The sequence below is a fragment of the Canis lupus genome, chromosome 10 (genome assembly GCF_048164855.1).
Source record: "Canis lupus baileyi chromosome 10, mCanLup2.hap1, whole genome shotgun sequence".
Classification (NCBI taxonomy): domain Eukaryota; kingdom Metazoa; phylum Chordata; class Mammalia; order Carnivora; family Canidae; genus Canis; species Canis lupus.
The window spans coordinates 4,134,290-4,155,724 of record NC_132847.1 but is presented as its reverse complement, the minus strand read 5'-3'; the positions used below and the strand labels follow the sequence as shown (position 1 = coordinate 4,155,724).

The window sequence follows — 21,435 nt, the reverse complement described above, 5'->3', positions numbered from 1 at the left end:
GAGCTAGAAGGTGCAGCCGAGAGACCAGGGGACAGAGGGACAGAGACAGCTGGCAGCAGACACTGAAGCTGCAGGTGCTCCACAGAGACCCCCCAGGGTCCTGGCTACCCCCAGGCCTCTCTAGTCACCATCCCCTGGGCTGTAGGGTGGGCCCTCCTTGGTTTCCAGACAACACAATTGTCACAATTATCATGGTGGTGAATTGGTTGGAATCCTTAAGAATCCAAAGGTTTTGTGTGAAATTTGGATTTCCAGCTTCTCTTGAACTGTTGGGATGTGTGATATGTGTTATGTGACCTGTGCTATGTGAGGATGATCAACGTGCATGGGCTGAACTGTGGCACCCCCTTTAGGTGGGGCGTGTGTTCCCCAGTTTAGCCCAGGCTCTACCATTCCCTGTGCTCTCCCAAACTTCGGAACCCTGTCCAGTCCCCCACCTGCCCCTGCCTAGGATTTGGTCTCCCTCCTGTACCAGCCTCCACCAGCCTCCCTGCCTCCAGCCCCCACATGCCCAGCCTTCCTTGGGAAGGCCAAGAATTGTCAGGTCTGCCTGGGACAGAAGCCTGAATCTCATGCCTAAATCTTGTGTGCTTCCCATCTCATCATCCCCTCTCGCTTCAGCAAGCACCTGGTAAGTACCCCCACACCTGGCTCCCCAAGCTAGGCTTGTGCATCCTGTCTCACTGGGTTTGGGTCTGAGTGGCCCCCAAAAGAGGCCCTATTGGTGAAACAACTCACTTGTGGGAAGATGACCTACTAGGGCCAGCCTCTCAGATGCCCTTCCTAGTAAGTGAGTGTGCAGCCTTTGCGCACCTCCAGTGACGGGGAACTCACTACTTCCTGGACAGCATGATGGGTTTGCAAATTTTTTGTGTACGTCAGGTCCCTCCCAGGTTGGATGCTGTGGCAAATTCCCTCTACCTTGTGGCCTCTGGGGAGGCAGCTAATTGGTTCAGGGATGCTGGGACTTCAGGGTCACTGGCTTCCTCTTTCTCCTGCCCCCACCCCCCCTTTCCCTAGCCAACCTGGCCTGTTCACTGTGTTCTCTGTCTGGATATACCTCTGCAACATCCTGTGTCAGCACCTACTTGTCTCCTGCCCTCGGCTCACACCCTCCTTGCTCAGGGCAGCACCCCAGACCCCCAGCAGGCCAGGCCCGGATTGCAGGTGGTCTCAGCCCTGACCACAGTGCATAGTGAGTTTGGAATTTCCATGAATTTTGATTCTCTCTCCCGCTCAACCACAACCAACCTAGTGAGAACACAACACACAGTTGAAAGAACCAGTTGCCGGTGGTTGTCTCTATGAATGTGGTTTCCCACCAGTGCTGATGTCTAAACCTGGGATCACCAGGGGGCGCTCTTGACCAGCTGAAGCCTGCCCCAGGCACCTGAGGACTCCTGCCCTGGGTGGGTGGGTGGGGTTGGGGGGGCAGCTACGGTGCTGAGTGCTGGGGACACTGGCCCAAGAAGGGCTCCTTCAGCCTCAAAGGCTCCACTTGCTGAGGTCAATGACCATTCATGGTGGCAGGAACTGTCACTCGCTGAACCCAGCTTGTGTGCCTGACACCAGGGCTCTGTAGGGTCACCTACCTGGTTAGCTCAACGACAGAAGACAGGTTAGGGATGTGCCTGAGGCCACGTGGTCTATGAAGCCCCAAAGCCCATTCTCTTTCCACCGCATGGGCAAGGCATGGGTCCAGTCTCGGGTTTCAGGAAGAGCTGGCTGGACCACCTTTGTACCCAAATAGCTGCTTTCTCTCAAGTCTACTTCCTTAGAGGGCCTGAGGCTGCCTCTGTGACCTGGTGCAGCTCTGTGAACAGGCCTTCCATGCAATGCAGGGAGGCGTGCTTTGTTGCCTGGGGAAGCGGGAAAGGTCCAGCCGGCAATCCTGCACTCTGCAAAGATGTCTGTGCGTGCACTCCTGCAAACGGTGGGGAGGGGTGGGGGACCTCCTCTGCAGACCCCCCACAGGGCTGTCCTGCTAAGTGCTTTCCCAGAGCTGGACTTGGGGAGGAGGCTGATAATCTGGGGTTGGGGGTTCTTGGCTACTGTCAGGAAATGCAAAAAGCTACAGAGGGTAAGCAAAGCATCTGGGAACCCTACATGTGACAATCGAAGGGACCCTGGGGACACAGCACGGGCCTGAGGCCAGGGGCCTGGAGTCAAGGAGCGCCTGCCCCAGGCTGACGCAGGACCCTGGGGAGGAAATCCCTTTCCCTCGGGCCTGGTGGTGTTTCCCTGAGGTTCCAATCTGGGGGCCATTATCGGGTGGCTCGGGAAGTCTTTCATCCCATCCCACTCCACCCAGAATCTGGGGAGCAAGGGAGCAGCCCGGCAGGGGGCCAGATGAAAATGAGATGTAAGTTGTCGAAATCTAAAAACAGATGAATTTGGAATATTACAGATGAATCATTTAACTAATTACATTTTTACAATCAAAGCTGTTTTTGAACTTTGAGAGTGCAAGAAAGCATATGAATGTGTGGTGCTCTGTGGTCCTCTTTTGCTCACTTGATTAATTCCAAACGGTCCAACTGAGTGTTTCATTTCAAAATTGGTCCCAGGCTGAGACCCTGTCTTGCCTAGTACAGTTCAGCTCAAAGCTCGGCTCTCCCTGGGACCAAGGCTGGCAGTGCACCCATTGCTGATTCTGGAGACAGACACAGTGGAGCTCCTGGCCACCCTCTGCCCCATTCATTTCTCCTGCTGGGTGCAGGGTGGTGCTCAGGGGGCAGGGCACTGCCCAGCCCAGGATCTCTGGTTCCCGCCCCTCCCCTGTCACCTGGCCTGCAATCTCTGCCAGCTCTCATTTCTGCCATCTGTCTCCTTTCACTCTGTTCTCCCTGGGGCAGTCTTGACTCAGGCTTCCTCTGCAAATTATTGCCCCCACCTCCTCCTTGGGCCCCCTTCCTTGCCAGGGAGGTCTCTGCAGTGTACACACCTGTCCACGTCACTCAGGGGCTTCTGTGACCTCCAAGCTCTGTGGCTGGGTGGGGGGGGGGGGCGCCCTGCACTCAGCTTTACCACCCTCCTTTCTCTGTGGGCCTGCAGAGTCACTGTTCCCCAGGGACAGGGGACCACATTGTATCCCCTGAGGTGTAATCCTTTTCCAACTCTTGCTCATCCCTCAAGACACACCTTAAATGTCCTTTTTCTGTGAGGCGTCCCCTGGTCCCAGGCAGAGTTAGCCACTTGATCCAAGGCCATCTGGATGTATTACAGCCCCACTGGCAGCACTGGAAAGGTCTCTGTATGGGAGGCTCTCACGGTCTGGGTTTTGGGGAGTTTTCAGAAGGAAAGCCAGGCCCTGAGTCCTTGCCCACCTTGACATCTGGAAGAGCAGCACGCCCCTATAAGCTTCAGCTTTTTAATACATAAAATGGGCACAGATCATAATGTATGGGGTTGGGATGTGCTTATAAACTGTGAAGTGCCACTCGGATCTGATTCCAGACGTTTTCCACTGGGGCCAAGCCTCGCCTTTGGCCAACATGGATACAGAGACCAAGAAGGCCTAAGTGATTGCCAAGGCAGGTCCCCCAGCTGGGCCCTGCTCCATTCAGTGGCTTCTTGACAGGGACAGGACGCTGGCCAGGGAAACAGAATTGGACACTTCATCTCAAGGGGGATGCCTCTCTTCCTAATTTCTAATAGCGGCTATAATACAAACATGAGTGAGGAATAGCAAAGAAGGTGGAATGGAGAAACAGACTTCTTTCTTTAAGTTAGACTTGATTTTCCATTTTGGTTTTGACGGAGAGCAAGAAAGGGTCTGGGCCATGTGATAGCGGAGGTGGCCTGGGGGTGAGCTCCAGGCCCAGGTAAGAGCAAGGGGTAAGGATGAGGAACAGAATACGGACTCCCAATATCATTTTCCCTGGGTGCTAAGAGGAGAAAGAACCTCCTGCCACTGCACAGAGGGTCCTGAGCTCCCACCTGCTACTCCAGCCTGCTTCCTGATGGGGTGGCTATTGTGCCCGAGGTGTCCCCAGCCTATGCGCCAATCTGGGCTTTGTCCTGCGGGTGGGCCTTGTGTCTCTGCCAAGTGCTATTAGCGGGGAGCTCAGCCTCCTCATCTGTCAAGTAGGGAGGAGCCCATGGACCTCCCAGGGTGAGAGCAAGCACTCAAGTGCACTTGCTTCCCTGGCATGCTGGAAGGGCTTGGGGGGAGGGGAGGAGACGAGACTGTTCTGTCTTCCCTCAGAAAGGAGGGGAATCTCCGAGCCCCTGGCAAGGCAGTTTGTGGTTTCTGTAAACACAAAGCCAAGTTTCCTTGGCCACCAGCCTTGGTCAGCCTGTTAGCCTACAGCAGACGAACTTCTCTGCGCAGCCCTGGAGCTCTCTCCGGCTTACCCTTCCACCACACCCCCCTCATCTGCTCGCTCACTCCTGCCCCGCTGGCCTCGCGTGTACTCTGGACATGTGAAGATCTTCCCTACCTCATGACCTCATGCACTTGCTTTTTTTCCCTCAGGAACACTTCCCCCACAGGTCTGTGCATCGTTTTTACCATTAAAAGCTCATCACCCCCAAGAGCCTTGCAATGATTTCATCCTAGTTATGCCCACCCATGCGCCCAGCTGGCACTCTCGATACATCCCTACTTTATTCTCTTGCTAGCACATTTCACCGCTAGTTTATTGGTTTCCTTGTTTATTGTTTCTTTCCCCTTCTCTCTCTCTCTTTTAATTTTTAAAAAATATTTTATTTATTTATTCATGAGAGACACAGAGAGAGAGGCAGAGACACAGGCAGAGGGAGAAGCAGGCTCCATGCAGGGACCCCTACACGGGACTTGATCCCGGGTCTCCAGGATCACGCCCTGGGCTGAAGGCAGCGCTAAACCCCTGAGCCACCCGGGCTGCCCTCTCTCTCTCTTTTTAAAAGGTTGTTTATTTATTTGAGAGAGAGCAAGAGAGAGAGAAAGCACAGAGGGAGAGGGAGAAGCAGATTTTCTGCTGAGCAGGGAGCCAACATGGGGCTCAAGCTCATGACCTGAGCCCAAGGCAGCCGCTTAACCGACTGAGCCACTGAGCCACCCAGGCACACCCTCTCCTTGTTTCTCTTATTCAGTGCTGGTCCAAAGATCTGGGAAAGCATCTGGCATAGAGTCATTGATTGGCTCCCCACCCCCACAGCTCCCCAAAGACTGTGACTGGTCTGATTCATCTTTGTGTCAATGCAATACCCAGCACAGGGCATGACCTTCCAAATTCATTGAACAGAGCCAAGCCTCCTGTGTATGAAATGGCAAAAATCACTTTATCTACATAAATGCTGATCCCCCCACCCCCAAAATGCAAGAAGAGCCCAGTGCCTAGAGCTCCTCTGTGGGTCCAACACTTGACCTACAATATTCGGAGCTCAGAATTACTCCAAGGTTGCTAATTCCAATTCCTGGACAGAATGGGATCTGGAAGCTCTTTTTTTTTTTTTTTTTTAAGATTTTATTTATTTATTCATGAGAGACACACAGAGAGAGGCAGAGACACCAGGCAGAGGGAGAAGCAGGCTCCATGTGGGGAGCGGGACGTGGGACTCAATCCCGGGACTCCAGGATCATGTCCTGGGCTGAAGGTGGGTGCAACCCAGGGATTCCCTGGAAGCTGAGCCACCTAGGGATACCCTGGAAGCTCTTTTAAAAAGTGGTGGGACACCTGGGTGGCTCAGTGGTTGAGCATCTGCCTTTGGCCCAGGGTGTGATCCCAGGGTTCCAGGATCCAGATCCATTTCCATATCGGGCTTCCTGCATGGAGCCTGCTTCTCCCTCTGCCTATGTCTCTGTCTCTCTCTTTCTCTCTCTCTCTCTCTCTCTCTGTATCTCTCACAAATAAATGAAATCTTAAGATAAAATAAAATTAAATTAAAAAATGATTTCCTCGGGCAGCCCGGGTGGCTCAGTGGTTTAGCACTGCTTTCCGCCCAGGGCCTGATCCTGGAGATCCGGGATTGAGTCCCATGTCCGGCTCCTCACGTGGATCCTGCTTCTTCCTCTGCCTGTGTCTCTGTCTTTCTCTCTCTCTCTCTCTCTGTATCTCATGAATAAATAAAATCTTAAAAAAAAAAAGTGATTTCCTCTTTTTTTTTTTTGATTTTTTTTTGATTTCCTCTTTAAACTATACCTGCAATTCTATGCTCTACCACCAGGTGGCAATTAGGTCTGCACAAACTTTATTAAAACTAATTTTAATCTCAAAGACAGTATTTCTCTTTAAAATAGACTTTAAATTAAAACAAGATACATACACTCACATTTTTTTTAACTTATCATACTGGCATAGATTTAAAAGCATGATAATACCGTAGTTGGCCAGGGTTTTGGGGAAATATGCGACATTTGTATGCTGTTGGTGGGAATGTAAATTAGAAGAGCTTCCAGGAGGGCAATTTGGCAACACACATCAAAAGCCTTCAACATGTGCAAACCCTTTTGTCCAGCAATTCAGCTTCTAGACATTGATTTTAAGGAGATAGCCATGGAAATACACCTACATTTATTCCTGGGATGGTGACCATAGGGCTAAAAGATTGTCAATATAAACACTCTAACTTGGACATTGGTCAAATTATACAGACGGTAAAATACTATGGAGCAACTGCCTTCCAGAAAAATTCTTAAGGATGTGCAAACATTTCATGCTATATTATTATTATTTTAAAGATTTTATTTATTTATTCATGAGAGACACACAGAGAGAGGCAGAGGGAGAAAGAGGCTCCAAGCGGGGAGCCCGATGTGGGACTCGATCCCAGGACCCCGGGATCATGCCCTGAGCCAAAGGCAGATGCTCAACCACTGAGCCACCCAGGCGTCCCTCATGCTATATTAAAGGAAAAGAAAGAAAAAGGCTACAAAGGAGTATGTCCAGTAATTCTATTTTTAGAATAACAAATATAAAAACAAACCCACACATAATGAGTCCTGAAAGAACAAACACGGAGATATTGGGAAGTCTTATCTGTGTGTGGTAGGATTATGGATGATTGCTTTGTCCTTTTTTGTGCTTTTCTTTATTTGGGGACGGTTTTATAATAAACACACTTCTGTTGTCATCAGCAGGGAGCTCTTCACAAACTCTTGCAGCAGCAGGGCAGGCTGGGCTCTTTGTAAGGAGGCTATGAACAAGATGACCGCGTGCCCTCATCAGTCCACAACCTGCCCCACTGTCCTGCTTGGCTCCTGCCGCCCCAGTCTCTGGACCTTGGCTCTCAGGTCCACATATGAACCTGGTTTCAGCTGGTCTTACTCAGCGGAGGGGCCAGCCTGCATGAATGCAGAACACAGCCAGCACAGTCTCCACCATGACCCTTCTACTTGACATGTTTCTTGCCCTCACTTCCTTTTAGGAAGTGACGTGTTTTTAACAAAGAAAAAAAGTCCTTCCTGAGGCTGGTCTTGAAGTTTCCCTGAGCTTCAGAAAAACACCTCTTCCTAAAACTGATCATTCTTAAAGCCACTTTATTTTCCAAACACTGTCAATGTATGTTGGTGGATGAGAGTGATTTCTGGGGCATCTGGGTGGCTCAGTTAAGCATCTGCATTTGGCTCAGGTCATGATCTCAGGGTCCTGGGGTCCTCTCCCTCTGCCCCTCCACTCCGCTCGCTTGTGCTCTTGCTCTCTCTCTCTCAAATAAATAGATAAAATTGGGATGCCTGGGGGGCTCAGTGGTTGAGCCTCTGCCTTTGGCTCAGGGTGTGATCGCGGGGTCCTAGGATTGAGTACCGCATCCGGATTCCCACAGGGATTCTGCTTCTCCCTCTGCCTATGTCTCTGCCTGTCTCTCTGTGTGTCTCATGAATAAATAAATGAAATCTTAAAGTAAATAAACAAAAATTTAAAAAAAAGAGTGATTTCCTAAACCTGTCTTTCTTTCTCTTGCGGCTTTCCTTGGTGAGGAAAGAGAGGTGCCATCAAGGGGCTGCCGCATGCCATGCTGCACTTGGATCCTGCGCATGTTACCCTATTTTAATCTTCCAACTCTGTGTGTGTGACCCCAGGCTCCAAAAACCCGAATGCCCTGCCCGAGGCCACAGAGCTGAGCCAGGATCCTGAATGGGGTCTGAACCACTCCAAGCCCGAGGATACTCGGTACACGAGATGCCTCTTAGGAGGCCTGGGCCCCTGTAGCTGTGGCCATTACCCCCACCTCTGGGATGACCATGGTGGAGCCATCTGTACCACACCTCAGGCTGGGAGCCAGGCCCTCCCCAGGCCAAGGGATGGTAGTTTCAGCTCAAAGCACGTGGGCCCTGTGAGCCCACGGAAGGTTCTCCCACCTACCTCCTGCCCGCATGAGCCTGCTTTCCCTCCTGCAGGAAAACTCAGGGTCTCACTCCCACCCTGAGGGCCTCATGGAAAGGACTGCCGTGGAGTGGTACTGCTGAGAGAGAAACAGGGGTGCTGGGGGCACACAGCTGGAACTGGGCCAGGTCCTGGTGCTCAAGGCATGGATGCTTTGGATCCAGCCAGGGGGCAGGGCCAGCCCAGCAGGGGAAGATGCCCATATCCATGTGGAAAGAGCAGTGTGCATGCAAGCCAGGGTGCCCCGGCCTGTGCACTCGTGGGTGTGTTGCCAGAGACTTTGACAGGGTCCCCTCACCCGTTGCCAGGGCCGGCCAGGCAGTGGGGAAGGCTTGCTGGGCCCTGATCCACTTCCTTCCCAGAAAGCTCCCAATTCCCTACGAGAGGGACACACTGCATGCACATTCATACCCCCCAGCCTCCCTTCCCCCAATGCTCAGAGCCCCGTCTTGGGCCCAAGCTGGGCATAAAGCCCCTCTCATGCTTCATGGCCTGACAGCTGGGTAACAGCCCCAGTCACCTGTCCACTGTGATCTTTGGTGTTTGGATGCTCCAGGCATGACCTTACTTCACCTGAACCCCACTGCCCTTTTCACAGGGAGGGAGATGCAGACTTACAGCTTCATAACCAGGGAGCAATAAAAACAGGATTCAAACCCTGGCTTCCTAATTCTGTACCTGGACATGGTAGCTGGTCTGGAACCCCTGTCTTTCACTGGGGAAAAATGATTCCCGTCATCAGCCAACATCCTCTCTCATGCTCACTGCCAGGGAGAAAGGAGTCAACGTCACTCTGCTCAGAGGAGCCAATATGGGGAGAAGAGGGAAGAAGAAACCCATTTACCCTAATGACCACCCACTCTCCTTGGGGCACCCAGCTAGGAGGCCCGGCGTTGGCTTACAGGCCCAGGTCTGCCTGGTACTCAGGGCTGGGCTGTAATCTGCAGCCTCTTGGGAAGGCAGCTCCTGCAGGACTGGTGGACCCCCCCCCCCCCCTTCACCCTCCATCACCAGCCTGTCCGGACTCTGGACAGAGCTGGTCGTTAGTGAGGCCTCAGAATCCACCGTTTTCCTCCTGGCATCTTCCTGGCCTGAGGTCATAGGACAACCCTGTCTCCTAACCACACCCCAGGTCCTGCCATGGTTACCACCAGGTAACCCCTCTGCCCCCTGCTCTGAAGCATCAGGACTTCTGGATGCTGCGGCCGTGATCCTTAACCCCTGAGCAGGACTGGATGTCAGCACAGCTCCATTTCATTTAGCTTTTCCTGCAGTGCTCACCCAGCCTGGGCCAGGGGACATTGATTCCAAATACAAGCCAACTCTTAGGTTTCATTCAAAAGATCTGAGAAGTGATGACACCACAAAGACCCAAATGGAACCAACCAGTCTCCTGTTTCTGAGTGTTGACAGGACGCAGTGGGACGGGCAGCCCCTACCCCCTGGGAAGAGGCTGGCAGTGGAGTCAGCCCTGGTGAACGGGCTGTGGGGGGTGGGGTGGGGAGGAGGGTGCTCTCCAGCCAAGGAGCTGCACCCTCCGCTCAGGGCAGACGGGCCAGGCAGCAAGAGTGTCGGGGGCATCGGGGATGCCAAGAAGCCTGCCTGGCCTGCAGGACCGTGGGGGACTGTTCCCGGCAGGCGAGCCCTGGCAGTGCTGCTGCTGATCCCCCTCCACCTACAGACCTCAGCCGCCGAGAGCAGAAGAGGAGGAGGGCGGCAGGGGCACAGACAGTTAAAGGCTCAGAGGAAGATCAGCTTGAGAGGAAAGGTCAGAAAGCAAAAAATAAATGGCAAATTACCGGGTAGCCATCTCGTCCTGATTGCCCCTGTGGTAATTAATACGTCATTAATAATCAGACTTTGAAGCAGAAAACCATATGGCAACACTTAGGTCGCAATCAGCACCCCCTCCCCAGGTCCCCTCATGCTCTGCGGGGTCTGCAGCAAGGCTGCCGGTTTGGTAATGAGTCCTGGCCGGGAGGGGGTGGCCGCGCTCAGGGCCCCACGGGTCTGCGGATGGAGCAGCCACTTCCCGCCTCTTGGGGCGCGGCTGCAGGGGCCGGCAGGGCGCACACCGCGCGGTCTGGGGCAGGGACGCTCGGGGAGGCCCGCGGGGGTGTGATCCTGAAGGGCGGGACCACAGCCACCGCCCGCAGAGGCTCCCCGCGGAGGGGGCACCCGGGAGCGGGAGGAGGGGGGCGGGGCGCGGCGGGGCGGGGGGCGCGGGGCGCGGCGCTCCTGGGAGGCTCCCGGGGTCCCCCGCGCTGCCCGCGGGCGGCCCGGAACGCTGACGGCGGGCGGGGGTCCCGCACTTGGGCGCCCACGTCAGGCCGCAGCTCGAGAATCTGCGCCGGCCGATGCGCTTCCGAGTCCAACAGCTAAGCGCCCCCCCGCCCCCCCAGGAGGGAGGGAAGGAACGAGACGAAAACCACCCACTGCCGGCTGCCTACAGCCTGGCGCCGGGCCGCGGGGCTCGCGTGCGGGGCGGCCAGGAACGACTCCGCAGCCGGGACCTGCTCGGGCCCAGGGCCCTGCCGGCGCGCACGTCACGGCCAAGCCGTTCACCCGAAGCGCTCCCTCGCAGGGTCCCTCTGGCTCCTGCACGCGGCCAGTGCGGTTCCCGAATTGACTCGTCAGGGTTCCTCGGGCTCCGAAAAGGCGCCGGGAGGAACCGAGGACCCGCGGCCTGTCGCGGTCTCCGGGAGCGTCCCGCACTGCCCCCTGGCGGCCGACCCCTGACGCACACCCTCCTGGGGCCGCGCTGGGGGTGCGGGGGCGGGTGCTGCGGGGCGCTCGGCTGCCCCAGCCGCAGAGGCAGACGCTTCTTGGCAAATCAGGATGCCCCATCGTTGCGGGCATCGCTGCCTGACTCCGGAGCCCTTTGTGCCAAAGCACGCGACACAAAGACATTTCAACAGAAATGAGTGTCAACACTCAGAAAGCCCCGCAGAGTGGTGCTGGCATCTCTGCGCAAGAAGCTGAGCCAGAGAGCGGGCCAGGAACGGCCAGGCCCACGCCCGCTCTCTTGCAAGGGAAATGGTCACGGAACGCACAGAATGACTTGCCCTTATGGGGCAAGTCAAGCCCCTAGAGTTCTGTGATCCCTTCATCTACAAATTAAAAAAAAAAATGCATGGCCCCTGTCCAGGATGAATTATTTGCTTTTTTTTTTTTTTTTTTTTAAGGACACAACACACCTCTCTAACTAAAAGTTATTTTCATGAAATAGCTACAGAAGAGAACGAAAAGTCTTATCTTTCAGGAGCAGAGAGCATAATCCAGGACACTTACAGGAGGACCTGCAAAACACAAGCAGAGAAGCCACAGTCAGTATCAAAGGGAGAGAGGGTCCCCATGCCCAGGCCAGCCCCTTCCTCACACAGCTACTGGCCACCCCTCCTTGCAAGCCTCTGATGCTCTCCCCGGCCCCAAAGCCAAGCAGCAGGGCAGGGGGGTGCTTTTGCCCTTGCAGGGGCAGGAGTGACCATGTGGGCATGGGAGTGGACAATCCCACCATGTATTGGTTTGTGCCTTCATTTCGAAAGGCTGCTGTTGATCCCTGCTTGGGGCCCCCCTGGGTCTAGTTTTGGTAAGCCAGGCACAAATCAGACCGGTTCCTGCTTGAAGGACAAATTTTGGTGCTCACCTAGAGGTCAGTTCATTTCTACTGAAGGGGAAAGCCTTGGGGGAGAAAACATTTGGGGCAGAGGGAAGAGCACTCCTAAGGGTGCAGGTATGTGTGTGGCTGGGCTGACACCACAGGGGGTGCCCATGGCTCAGCCTGGGGTTAGTGGTGCTGAGACGGGGTGTGCATGGGGACGCAGAAGGGGCTGAGGCCAGAAGTACAGGTGGTTGCTCCAGGGAGGGCCGGGACCTGTCCCCCCCCAGCAGATGAGGACTCTCGGAGAACATTTCTGAAACTCACAGCTGTCTTCTTCACTTTACAGTGTACAAAGCACACATTTGACCTTCTCAGCCATCTCTGGGAGGTGTGAGAAACATGCTACTTGACAGACAGCAACACAGACGCCCAGGAGAAAGCAGTGACTTGTCCAAGGCCAGCTAGGTGGTTAGGGGTGGAAAAGAGCTCTCACACTTCTTGAATCCCACCCACTTTCCACTAAAGCCAATCACTGCTCATCTAGCGAACCACTCTGCTCCATGCAGACCGTGGGCCTCACTCTGGATAGAGATGCCGGCACAGGGAGATGGCTCTGGCAGTCCGCAGGCCCACACGTATTTATGGATCACCACCTATGAGCCGAGGGGCCCACCAGTGGGTGTGAGAGGCAGCATCTCGGACTCACAGAATTTTTCTTGGAAGGATAGATGCTTAAGAAAACAATGACACAAGGAGAAGCGCAACAAGCTCCTTGCACATACTGAGGTGCCCCTGCCAGGCTGGGTCCTGAAGGTGAGAGATGATTATCTCAGAGAGGAAGAGGGTAGGAGCCACGTGGTGGAGATGGTGATGCTGCTCCAAATGCACTGGGACACTGGGATTGTTGGACTTCAGAGTGGCTCAGACCCACGGGACAGAGGGCCTGGGGAGAGAGCCAGCTAGAGTTCAGGGCCCTGTTTCCACGCCATGGTGCAAGATTTGAAGAATCCTGCATGGAGGAGTGATGGGAGGGGGCGAGAGTGGGTGCGGGGGATGCCTGTCAGCTGTCCCTGTAGCTGATGGTGGCCAAGACTCACATGCTGACAGTGGAGAGAAGTGAGTCAGGAGACACTTGGTAGTGAGGACCATCAGGGCTTGCTCATCGATCTGATGGTCAGGGGTGGGGGTGGAGGGGTGTATTGGGCACAGAAAAAGGAGACACAAGACAAAGACTTTTGGCTTGAAACAGTGATATACGGTGGTGCTAACACCCAAGAATGGTGACATGGAGGGCTGTGTATCCCCTGAGTCTAGACTAGGGTGGGACAGGGCATTGGCCACTTGGACATCTGTACCACTGACTTCTCACCTTCGGCCAGGCACCTCATGCCTTGTTTTCCTAGGAAAAGAAAAGCCAGTGGATGGATGGACCATCATCTTTCTGATGCCGCATGCACACACCTGCCTGTACCTGCGTCTGGGCCCGGCCTCCTGCCTGTCTCCTCAGGTTAAGGCAGAGGAACTGACCCACCCCACCTGCCAGGGGCCCTGAACCCACCGTGCCTCCCTGCCTGTCGCATCAAACCCACTTTCTCCAGCAGATGCTTCCCAGCAGCTCTGGATGGGCTCCAGTTTCTTCAACAAAGGCACATCCTTTGCTCACACACCCTCCTATGCTCTGGCCCTGGATCTCCTCTCCCTCACTGCTGGGAGGAGGGGTCCCCTGTCAGCACCTTTAATTCCACGCCTTCCACACACCCTGTGACCCTCTGATATGGGTTTCATCCCTATAACCACCAGAACGGTTCTCATGGAGTCCCGCACACCTGCCTCCACATCAGTAAGCCCACCAAGGATTTCTCCTCCTCATCCCACACTGCTGTGTGTTCCCTCCTTCTGGAGGCGCTCTCTCCCTTCGGCTTCCAAAAGGTCCCGTTTGTCTAGCTTCCCTGGCTAACTCAATCTCTCCCAGCCTCACGTAGAGGCTCCTCAGAGCTCACAGCAAAGGCTTTCTTCTCTTCAGTTCTCTGGCAGACTCATCTAGCCCCTCTCTCCTGTCTTCCCCAGGGATCTCATCACGCTTATGACTACACCAGGCACAAGTGTCCCAAGTGGGTGACTTCAGCCCCAGCTGTGCCTCAGAAGCGCAGACTCCTTCTCTCGAACTGTCTGCTTGCCATATCCCTTTGAACAGTCCTGAAGACTCCTCAGACTAAGGTACACAGACACGCTCATGGTCTTCTGCCCACAGACATGCTCCTCTCCTGGTTCCTAGCCTCTGGGGGACATTCCCTCCCTCCCAGTGAGAGGTTCCCCTTGACACGCTCTCCCTCCCCAAGCTATTGGCACATCCATTCCACAACCATTCACTGAGTGCTGTTCTGGGGACACAGGATACAGCAGTGACAATGACAAAGATCCCTGTCCTGAGGCGGTTTACCTTCAAGTGAGGGAGGTAGCCAAGATACCATAAGCATAACGAACCAGTACATCACCTACGAGATGACAAGTGCAACAGAAAGAGAGGCAGTGGGACGCCTGGGTGGCTCAGCGGTTGAGCTTCTGCCTTCAGCTCAGGGAGTGATCCCAGGATCTGGGATTGAGTCTCACACCGTGCTCCCCGCGGGGAGCCTGCTTCTCCCTCTGCCTATGTCTCTGCCTTTCTCTTTCTCTGTGTCTCTCATGAATAAGTAAGTAAACCTTAAAAAAAAAAAAAGAGAGAGAGAGGCAGTGAGGCAGAGGAAGGGGGAACTGTTAGTACCGGGGCACAGATGAACACCGGGTGACAGATGGGCATGTTCTATAGGGTGGCTGGGGTAGAGGTCTTCCCTAGGTGACATTTAAACAAAAGCTCGAAGGACATAAAAGACAGGGCCTGCAGATTCCAGGGAAAATCTGTACCTGCCAGAGGGAACCCCCAGTGCAAAGACCTGTACTCTTGGGGGGCAGGACAGTGCCTGGTGCGTTTAAGGAACAGCCAGGAGGCCACTGAGGCCACAGCAGAGTGAGAGGTGGCTTCAGGCAGGTGGGGGCAGATTCACTCCTAGGACTTTATCTTCTCTCCGAGATGGGAGCCCCTGCAGGGTTTAGCACAGGCATAGGACAAGATCTGGCTGACACATGAAAAGGCTCACACCCTGTGGGGGTGGCAAGGGTACAATCTTGCAGTGACGCCAGAAAGGAATGATGGTGGCTGATGGTGGCAGTGTAGGGGGTGCAAGTGGCAGGGCTCTGGATGGAATCTGAAGGTAGAGCCAAGAGGATGTCTCCAGACTCTGGAGCCTGAGAGAGAGGAGTCAAGAATGATGTCACAATTCTAGCTTGAACAACTGCAGGGATGGAGTTGCCATCAACAGACATGGGGAGACCATGGGTCAGGCAGGTTTGGCTGGAAGGACCAGGAGCTCAGCCTTGCACACACAGCACTCGGGGGGTGTTCCAACTGTTAGGGGTTGGTAAGGAGAGGAGGAAGCTGAGTGGAGAAAGTGCATCGAGGAGGAGGGGGTGGTTGCCTGTGCCCCTCAGTGGACAGCTGGGTAAAATAAAGACCAAGACCAGCCACCGGGGGCACCTGGGTGGCCCAGTTGGTTAAGCATCTGCCTTCGGCTCAGGTCATGATCTCATGGGTCCTGGGATGGAGCCTTGAGGTGGGCTCCCTGCTCACAGGGAGTCTGCTTCTCCCTGTGCCCTACCTCCTGCTCATGCTCTCTCTCTCTCTCTCTCTCTCTCAAATGAATAAATAAAATCTTAAAAAATAAAAAGACCAGTCCACTGGCTCTAGCCACGCAGGGGTATGGGCAGGGGCAGTGATTGGTGTGCGAATCTAGTTAGAGATGGTTTCCGGGAGAAGGGAGAAGAGGAATATGGGCAGTGAGAGCTTTCAAGCAGTTTAGCTGCAAAGGTGAGCAAAGACACAGAGCAGGTGCTTTGGGGCGAGGTGGTGGGATCTGTGGGTTGAAAGATGGATGAGATGGAAGGAACATAAGGGTCAGAGAAGGAGGCGGTGGGCTGGGGTGAACTGTATGAATTGGGGTGCCATGGATGCTGCATTTACTGGTGATGATGAGGCATCAATTAATACCATGGAGGGGAGGTCAGCTGGAGGCCCAGCTCACTCGAGGAGGCCTGGGTGGGTGAGGGGCTTCTTATTTATTTATTTATTTATTTATTTATTTATTTATTTATTTATGATAGTCACACAAAGAGAGAAAGAGAGAGAGAGAGGCAGAGACACAGGCAGAGGGAGAAGCAGGCTCCATGCACCGAGAGCCCGACGTGGGATTCGATCCCGGGTCTCCAGGATCGCGCCCTGGGCCAAAGGCAGGTGCCAAACTGCTGCGCCACCCAGGGATCCCGGGTTAGGGGCTTCTGTGTGCACATCAAGATCCCCAGGGATGGGGATGCCTGGGTGGCTCAGTGGTTGAGCATCTGCCTTTGGCTCAGGGCATGATCCTGGAGACCCGGGATCGAGTCCCATGTCAGGCTCCCTGCATGGAGCCTGCTTCTCCCTCTATGTATGTCTCTGCCTCTCTCTCTCTCTCTCTCTGTGTCTCTCATGAATAAATAAATAAAATCCTAAAAAAAAAAAAAAGATCCCCAGCAATCGACCCAGAAAGAGTGTTGGTAGAAGGGCCGCAGACCCAGGAGCTCAAACCCATGAGCAATGAGGGGGATGTTCCAGGGCCAGGGCTGACTTAACACTCCTCCAATCTCTCCTCTGGTGGCCAGGATCTGTGTTTTCAAGATGCAGATCTGATCATGATACCCCCATCCCCTCATTTTCCCATTGTTCTTAGGACAAAGGCCCCCAATCCTATACCACTTCCATGCTGTCATCTGTCCCTGACTCTTCACCTGAGCCCCTCAAACCGCTTGTGGGAAGAGAGGCGGTGTTACTAGAGGGTCCTGGGCAGACTGGTAGCTATGGGGACAAAGTGAAGTTGGATCCGCGTTTGAGCATGAGCCAGGATAAATTCCAGAAGGATCAAAGACTTACATGTTTTACAAAAAATCATGAAAATCCTAGAGGAAAACAGACCCATAAATTCAGAGAACAAACTGGTGGTGGCCAGAGGGAAGGGGGAGGATGAGCAAAATGGGTGAAGGGGAGGGGGAGATCCAGGCTTCCTGTTATGGAATGAATAAGTCACGGGTGTGAAAAGCACAGCATAGGGAATAGAGTCAATGGTATTGTAATAATGTATGGTGACAGAGCACAGCACAGCCTATAGAGAAGTTGAATCACTGTGTTGTACACCTGAAACTAATGTAACAGTGTGTCGATTATACTTTAAAGATTTTATTTATTTATTCATGAGAGACACAGAGACAGGCAGAGACACAGGCAAAGGGAGAAGCAGGCTCCCTGCGGGGAGCCCAATGGGGGACTCTATCCCAGGACCCCAGGATCACGACCTGAGCCAAAGGCAGGTGCTCAGTCACTAAGCCATTCAGGCGCCCCCATTTCAATTAAAAAAAATCCCAGAGGAAAGGTCCTTTCTAACTGTGCAGATGGGAAGCCTTTTCCAATGACAGTTCATAATCCAGAAGCCATAAAGTTAAAGTCTGATTCAACCAGATAAAACCCAAAATGCCTACAAAGCACCATAAGCAAAGTCAAAAGCACAAGTGGGAAAAATATTTCTGACTCACGTCACAGAGGCAGATACACCTTAATGTAAAAATGCTCCCACAAATCAACCCTAAACACATCAACAACGTAAGAGAAGAAATAGTCAAAAGACACGGAGAGTTTGCAGAAAATATAAGTAATCTCTAAGTATATGAAACAGAAGCGATTCTTCATTTACAGTACAAGGAATGACCGTTAAAACGATCATCACAGCAGATACCCATTTGGCCACATTAAGTAGGGCTTGATATGTATGTGCCGATTGTCACAACAATGATCCTCCTAGAAATGTATTCTGTAGATGTGTTAGCATAAACATAAAAGGACAGGTACATAAAAAATATTCATAGCAGAAATATTTGTGATGGCCAAAAATTAGAAACAGGGCAATGGAACTGTGTAAAAGAAAGGATGGTACGGGGATGCCTGGGTGGCTCAGTGGTTGAGTGCCTGCCTGCCTTCGGCTCAGGGCGTGATCCCGGGGTCCTGGATTGAGTCCCACGTTGGGATCCCTGTAGGGAGCCTGCTTTTCCCTCTGCCTGTGTCTCTGCGTCTCTCATGAATAAATAAATAAAATCTTAAAAAAAAAAAAGGATGATATGTTTCAACTTTAGATGGAATAGCATGCAGTTGGGAAAAAAACTAAGGTGATTCTATAAGCTCTAATGCAGAACAAGCTCCAAGGCATATTGCTACATTTTTAAAAGGTATGGAACAGTCTATTACTCTTTATTTGTCCATTTTAGTTAAGGAAAAAAAACCTGATAGGCTTTTGTTTGGATAATCCTGGTACATCTCTGGGTGTGGACACAGAAAGTGGTCATCAGATTGCCTCTGAGGAGGGGAACCGAACGGTGGGAGAACCGATGTTGTGGGAAGAGACTGACTTTTCACCACTGGGTTTTTTGATGTCACTGGATACACGCATGTGGCTTCTGACACAAGTCCGAAAAGGCAATAAGCTTTATTTATTTATTTTTTTTTAAGTTTTTTTATTTATTTATGATAGTCACAGAGAGAGAAAGAGAGACAGAGACATAGGCAGAGGGAGAAGCAGGCTCCATGCACCGGGAGCCCGACGTGGGATTCGATCCCGGGTCTCCAGGATCGCGCCCTGGGCCAAAGGCAGGCGCCAAACCGCTGTGCCACCCAGGGATCCCGGCAATAAGCTTTAATGAAAAATTGGCTGTAGTGAGGTCTGTGTTTTTGTCTGGTCCTCTAGCTTTGTCTGACTTTTCTCACACATCTCTCTAAATTCCCTCCAAGGAAGCTCAGACTGGGGGGTGCAGAGGGGGGTGGGATGCTCAGTCAGCTGAGCATCCAACTCTTGGTTTCAGCTCAGATTCTGATCTCAGGGTCGGGAGACCGAGCCCCATGTCGGGCTCTGTGCTCAGTGTAGAGTCTGCTTGAGGTTGTCTCCCTCTGCCCCTCCTGCTTATGCTCAATCTCTCTCTCTTCCTCTCAAATAAATAAATAAATCTTTAAAGAAGAAGAAGAAGAAAAAAGAAAGGTCAGACTGGGATTATCATTGTGAATGCCTGAGGCCCTGAGTAGGCAGCCCAGGGACCTGGTGGGAGCAGGAGCTGTAAGAGTAGCCATCACTCACTCATCCTTGTGCACGCTGGGAACTGCAAGGTTTTTCCCAAACATCTCATTTAATCCCTGCTGCGTCCTCACCTCTTCACCGGGCACAGGTTATAGATGAGACCACGGTGCCCAGAGTCACATCCTGCTCTGATCTGGGCAGAACCCAGACTGTCTGATTCTGAGCCTCACAAAGAAGGGTGGAGAGGATCCACTCTGGCAGCAAGAACTCTGATGTTGACTGGGCTTCCCTGCAGTGCCTGGGAGGGCCTGTGGCACCTCTGAGGTCACCAAGCTGGGGAGAGGGCAGCCCAGGCTGGAGGCAGTCTCCTGGGGCCCCAGATCCATGTCTCCAGAGGGGTGGCCAGAGCTGGAGAGTGATCCTATTGCTGGTGGGACAGCTCATATCTAGCCCGTCTGAGAGTCTTCAGAGCACACCAGCCACCACTTCTCTCAGGCCCTGCTGGCACCAGACCACCAAGCCACCACTGCTTCACAGTCTCCTAACTGACTACCTCTGGGCACCCCAACCCACCAACCAGTGAGGCCTCTTGAAAATGCCCAGCCCTTCCCGGGGCTTCCCATGGCATGCGGAGTAACACCCAAATTCCCTCGCATAGCTCTCTGGTGTGGCCTGTGGGTGCCCTTGGCCTCAGAACATTCACATCCACCCTGTCCCCGTGGTCGGCAGGCTGCGGCTTTTCCTCCTCTGCCCTCCCTGCTATTTACCTTCCAACTACTTATCATGATCTTTAATTATTATTATTTTTTACAGATTTTATTTACTTATTCATGTGGGACACAGAGAGAGACACACACACAGACATAAGCAGAGGGAGAAGCAGGCTCCTTGCTTTGGCTGACTTTTTGGGGAGCCCGATACAGGACTCAATCCCAGAACCCTGGGATCGTGCCCTGAGCTGGAAGACTGACATTCAACCACTGAGCCACCCAGGCACCCTGACGACCTTTAATTATTAACCCCACTGCTTTGTGTGTGGTTTATTTTCTGCCAGCCTCACCAGTGAGGCGGCTCTCCGAGTGCTGGGACCCCAGCTGCCTGGCTTCATGCTGTCTCTCTGCTGCCTTGTAAAGGGCCTGGCAGGCGCAGCACTTAGTGGATCAGGGAGACCAGATGGGCAGGCATGCGGAGCTGACTGGCAGGTGGTTACCACTTCCAAACCCTGGGCACCCAAGCCCTGGGCACCCTCATGGCACAGGGTTTGGGCTGTGGCTCCTGTGACCCCTGGAGATGGACCCTTTGACCTGCAGGTAGCTGAGCAGCCATGAGTGATGGACTGGGCTGAGGGCTTGGCTCAGGCCTCCCAGGGGTCGCTGCTTAGAAAGTGAAGCTGGCTGCGGGGCCTCCCGATGACCACGTTCCCCCATGGCCCGGCCTCGTTCTGCACATAGCTTTCAGACATGTGTTCCAGGCATTGCCTGGATCTGTTGACTTTGCCATCGGCATGTGGGAGCAATGAAATAAGAGCCAGATGACTTGGGAACTCAATAAAATGGGTCAGAATAAAGGGTTCACTGATCTCATGGTCTCTTTAAACAGAACTGATGTGGTCCTAAGGGGTTTCCCAAACCAGCCTCTCTTAGTCCCTCTGGGGAAGAGACATTTCTTGGCTGTTTCCCAAAGGGTATATTCCTGGAAAAGTGAACTGGGAAGAATATTTCCTACTGCCTGGCAGGTGTCCAGCCCACACACGGGGGCAGGGTGAGGAAGGGGGGATGATCTTGAGGTGCCCAAGGCTGCTGGGGCCATGGTCCCTGTGGACAGCCTGTCCCCGGTCCTCTGTGTTGTGCCTGGACTCCTGAGTCCTGCTCTGACCCAGCCCTCTGCCTCTCCCCACTCATCCTGCTCAGGGTAAGAGGTCCTAAATCCTGAGCCTTGAAAACCCAGCCCATCATGAAGATAGAGATCTCCAGCCAGGCTTCTCTGGGACTTTCTCTGACATAGCTGACTGGGCCAAGGGCTTTTAAACTGAGTTTGTGGGTAGATGAAATGAGGCCTACAGATTGGCAAATGCAGAGCCAGTAATGAGTCCGAGAGCTGGCACTTAGCTCGGGTCTCTGGCCCGGATTTAATTTGGCCAGTATTATCAGGGAGGACAGAAAGCTTGGCTCTCCAGCTGAGGAGCTCTAGCTCTTGGGCAGGTGCCTCTTCTCTCTGAGGCTAAGTCTGCTCCTCTGAGTTTAAGGGGTAGTAACCATGCCTGCCTCTCTGAACTGCTACAAAGATTGAGTGACACACTGCACCTGTGTGAAGTGCCCCAGACAGCAGTGGCAGAGAAGAGGCACCAAAA

At 53.3% G+C, this 21,435-nt stretch overlaps 1 protein-coding gene across 1 annotated transcript in view; it reads right to left on the bottom strand.

Moving 5' to 3' along the window:
* The window catches only part of COL23A1 (collagen type XXIII alpha 1 chain), a 322,014-nt gene that overhangs the window by 36,005 nt on the left and 264,574 nt on the right, over nt 1–21,435 (bottom strand). The window contains exons 4-5 of the mRNA XM_072840567.1: nt 11,598–11,605; nt 10,106–10,132 (exon numbers count right to left, since the gene is read on the bottom strand). Of these exons, the coding sequence (XP_072696668.1) occupies nt 10,106–10,132; nt 11,598–11,605 (35 nt within the window). The remainder of the gene's footprint in view (nt 1–10,105; nt 10,133–11,597; nt 11,606–21,435) is intronic.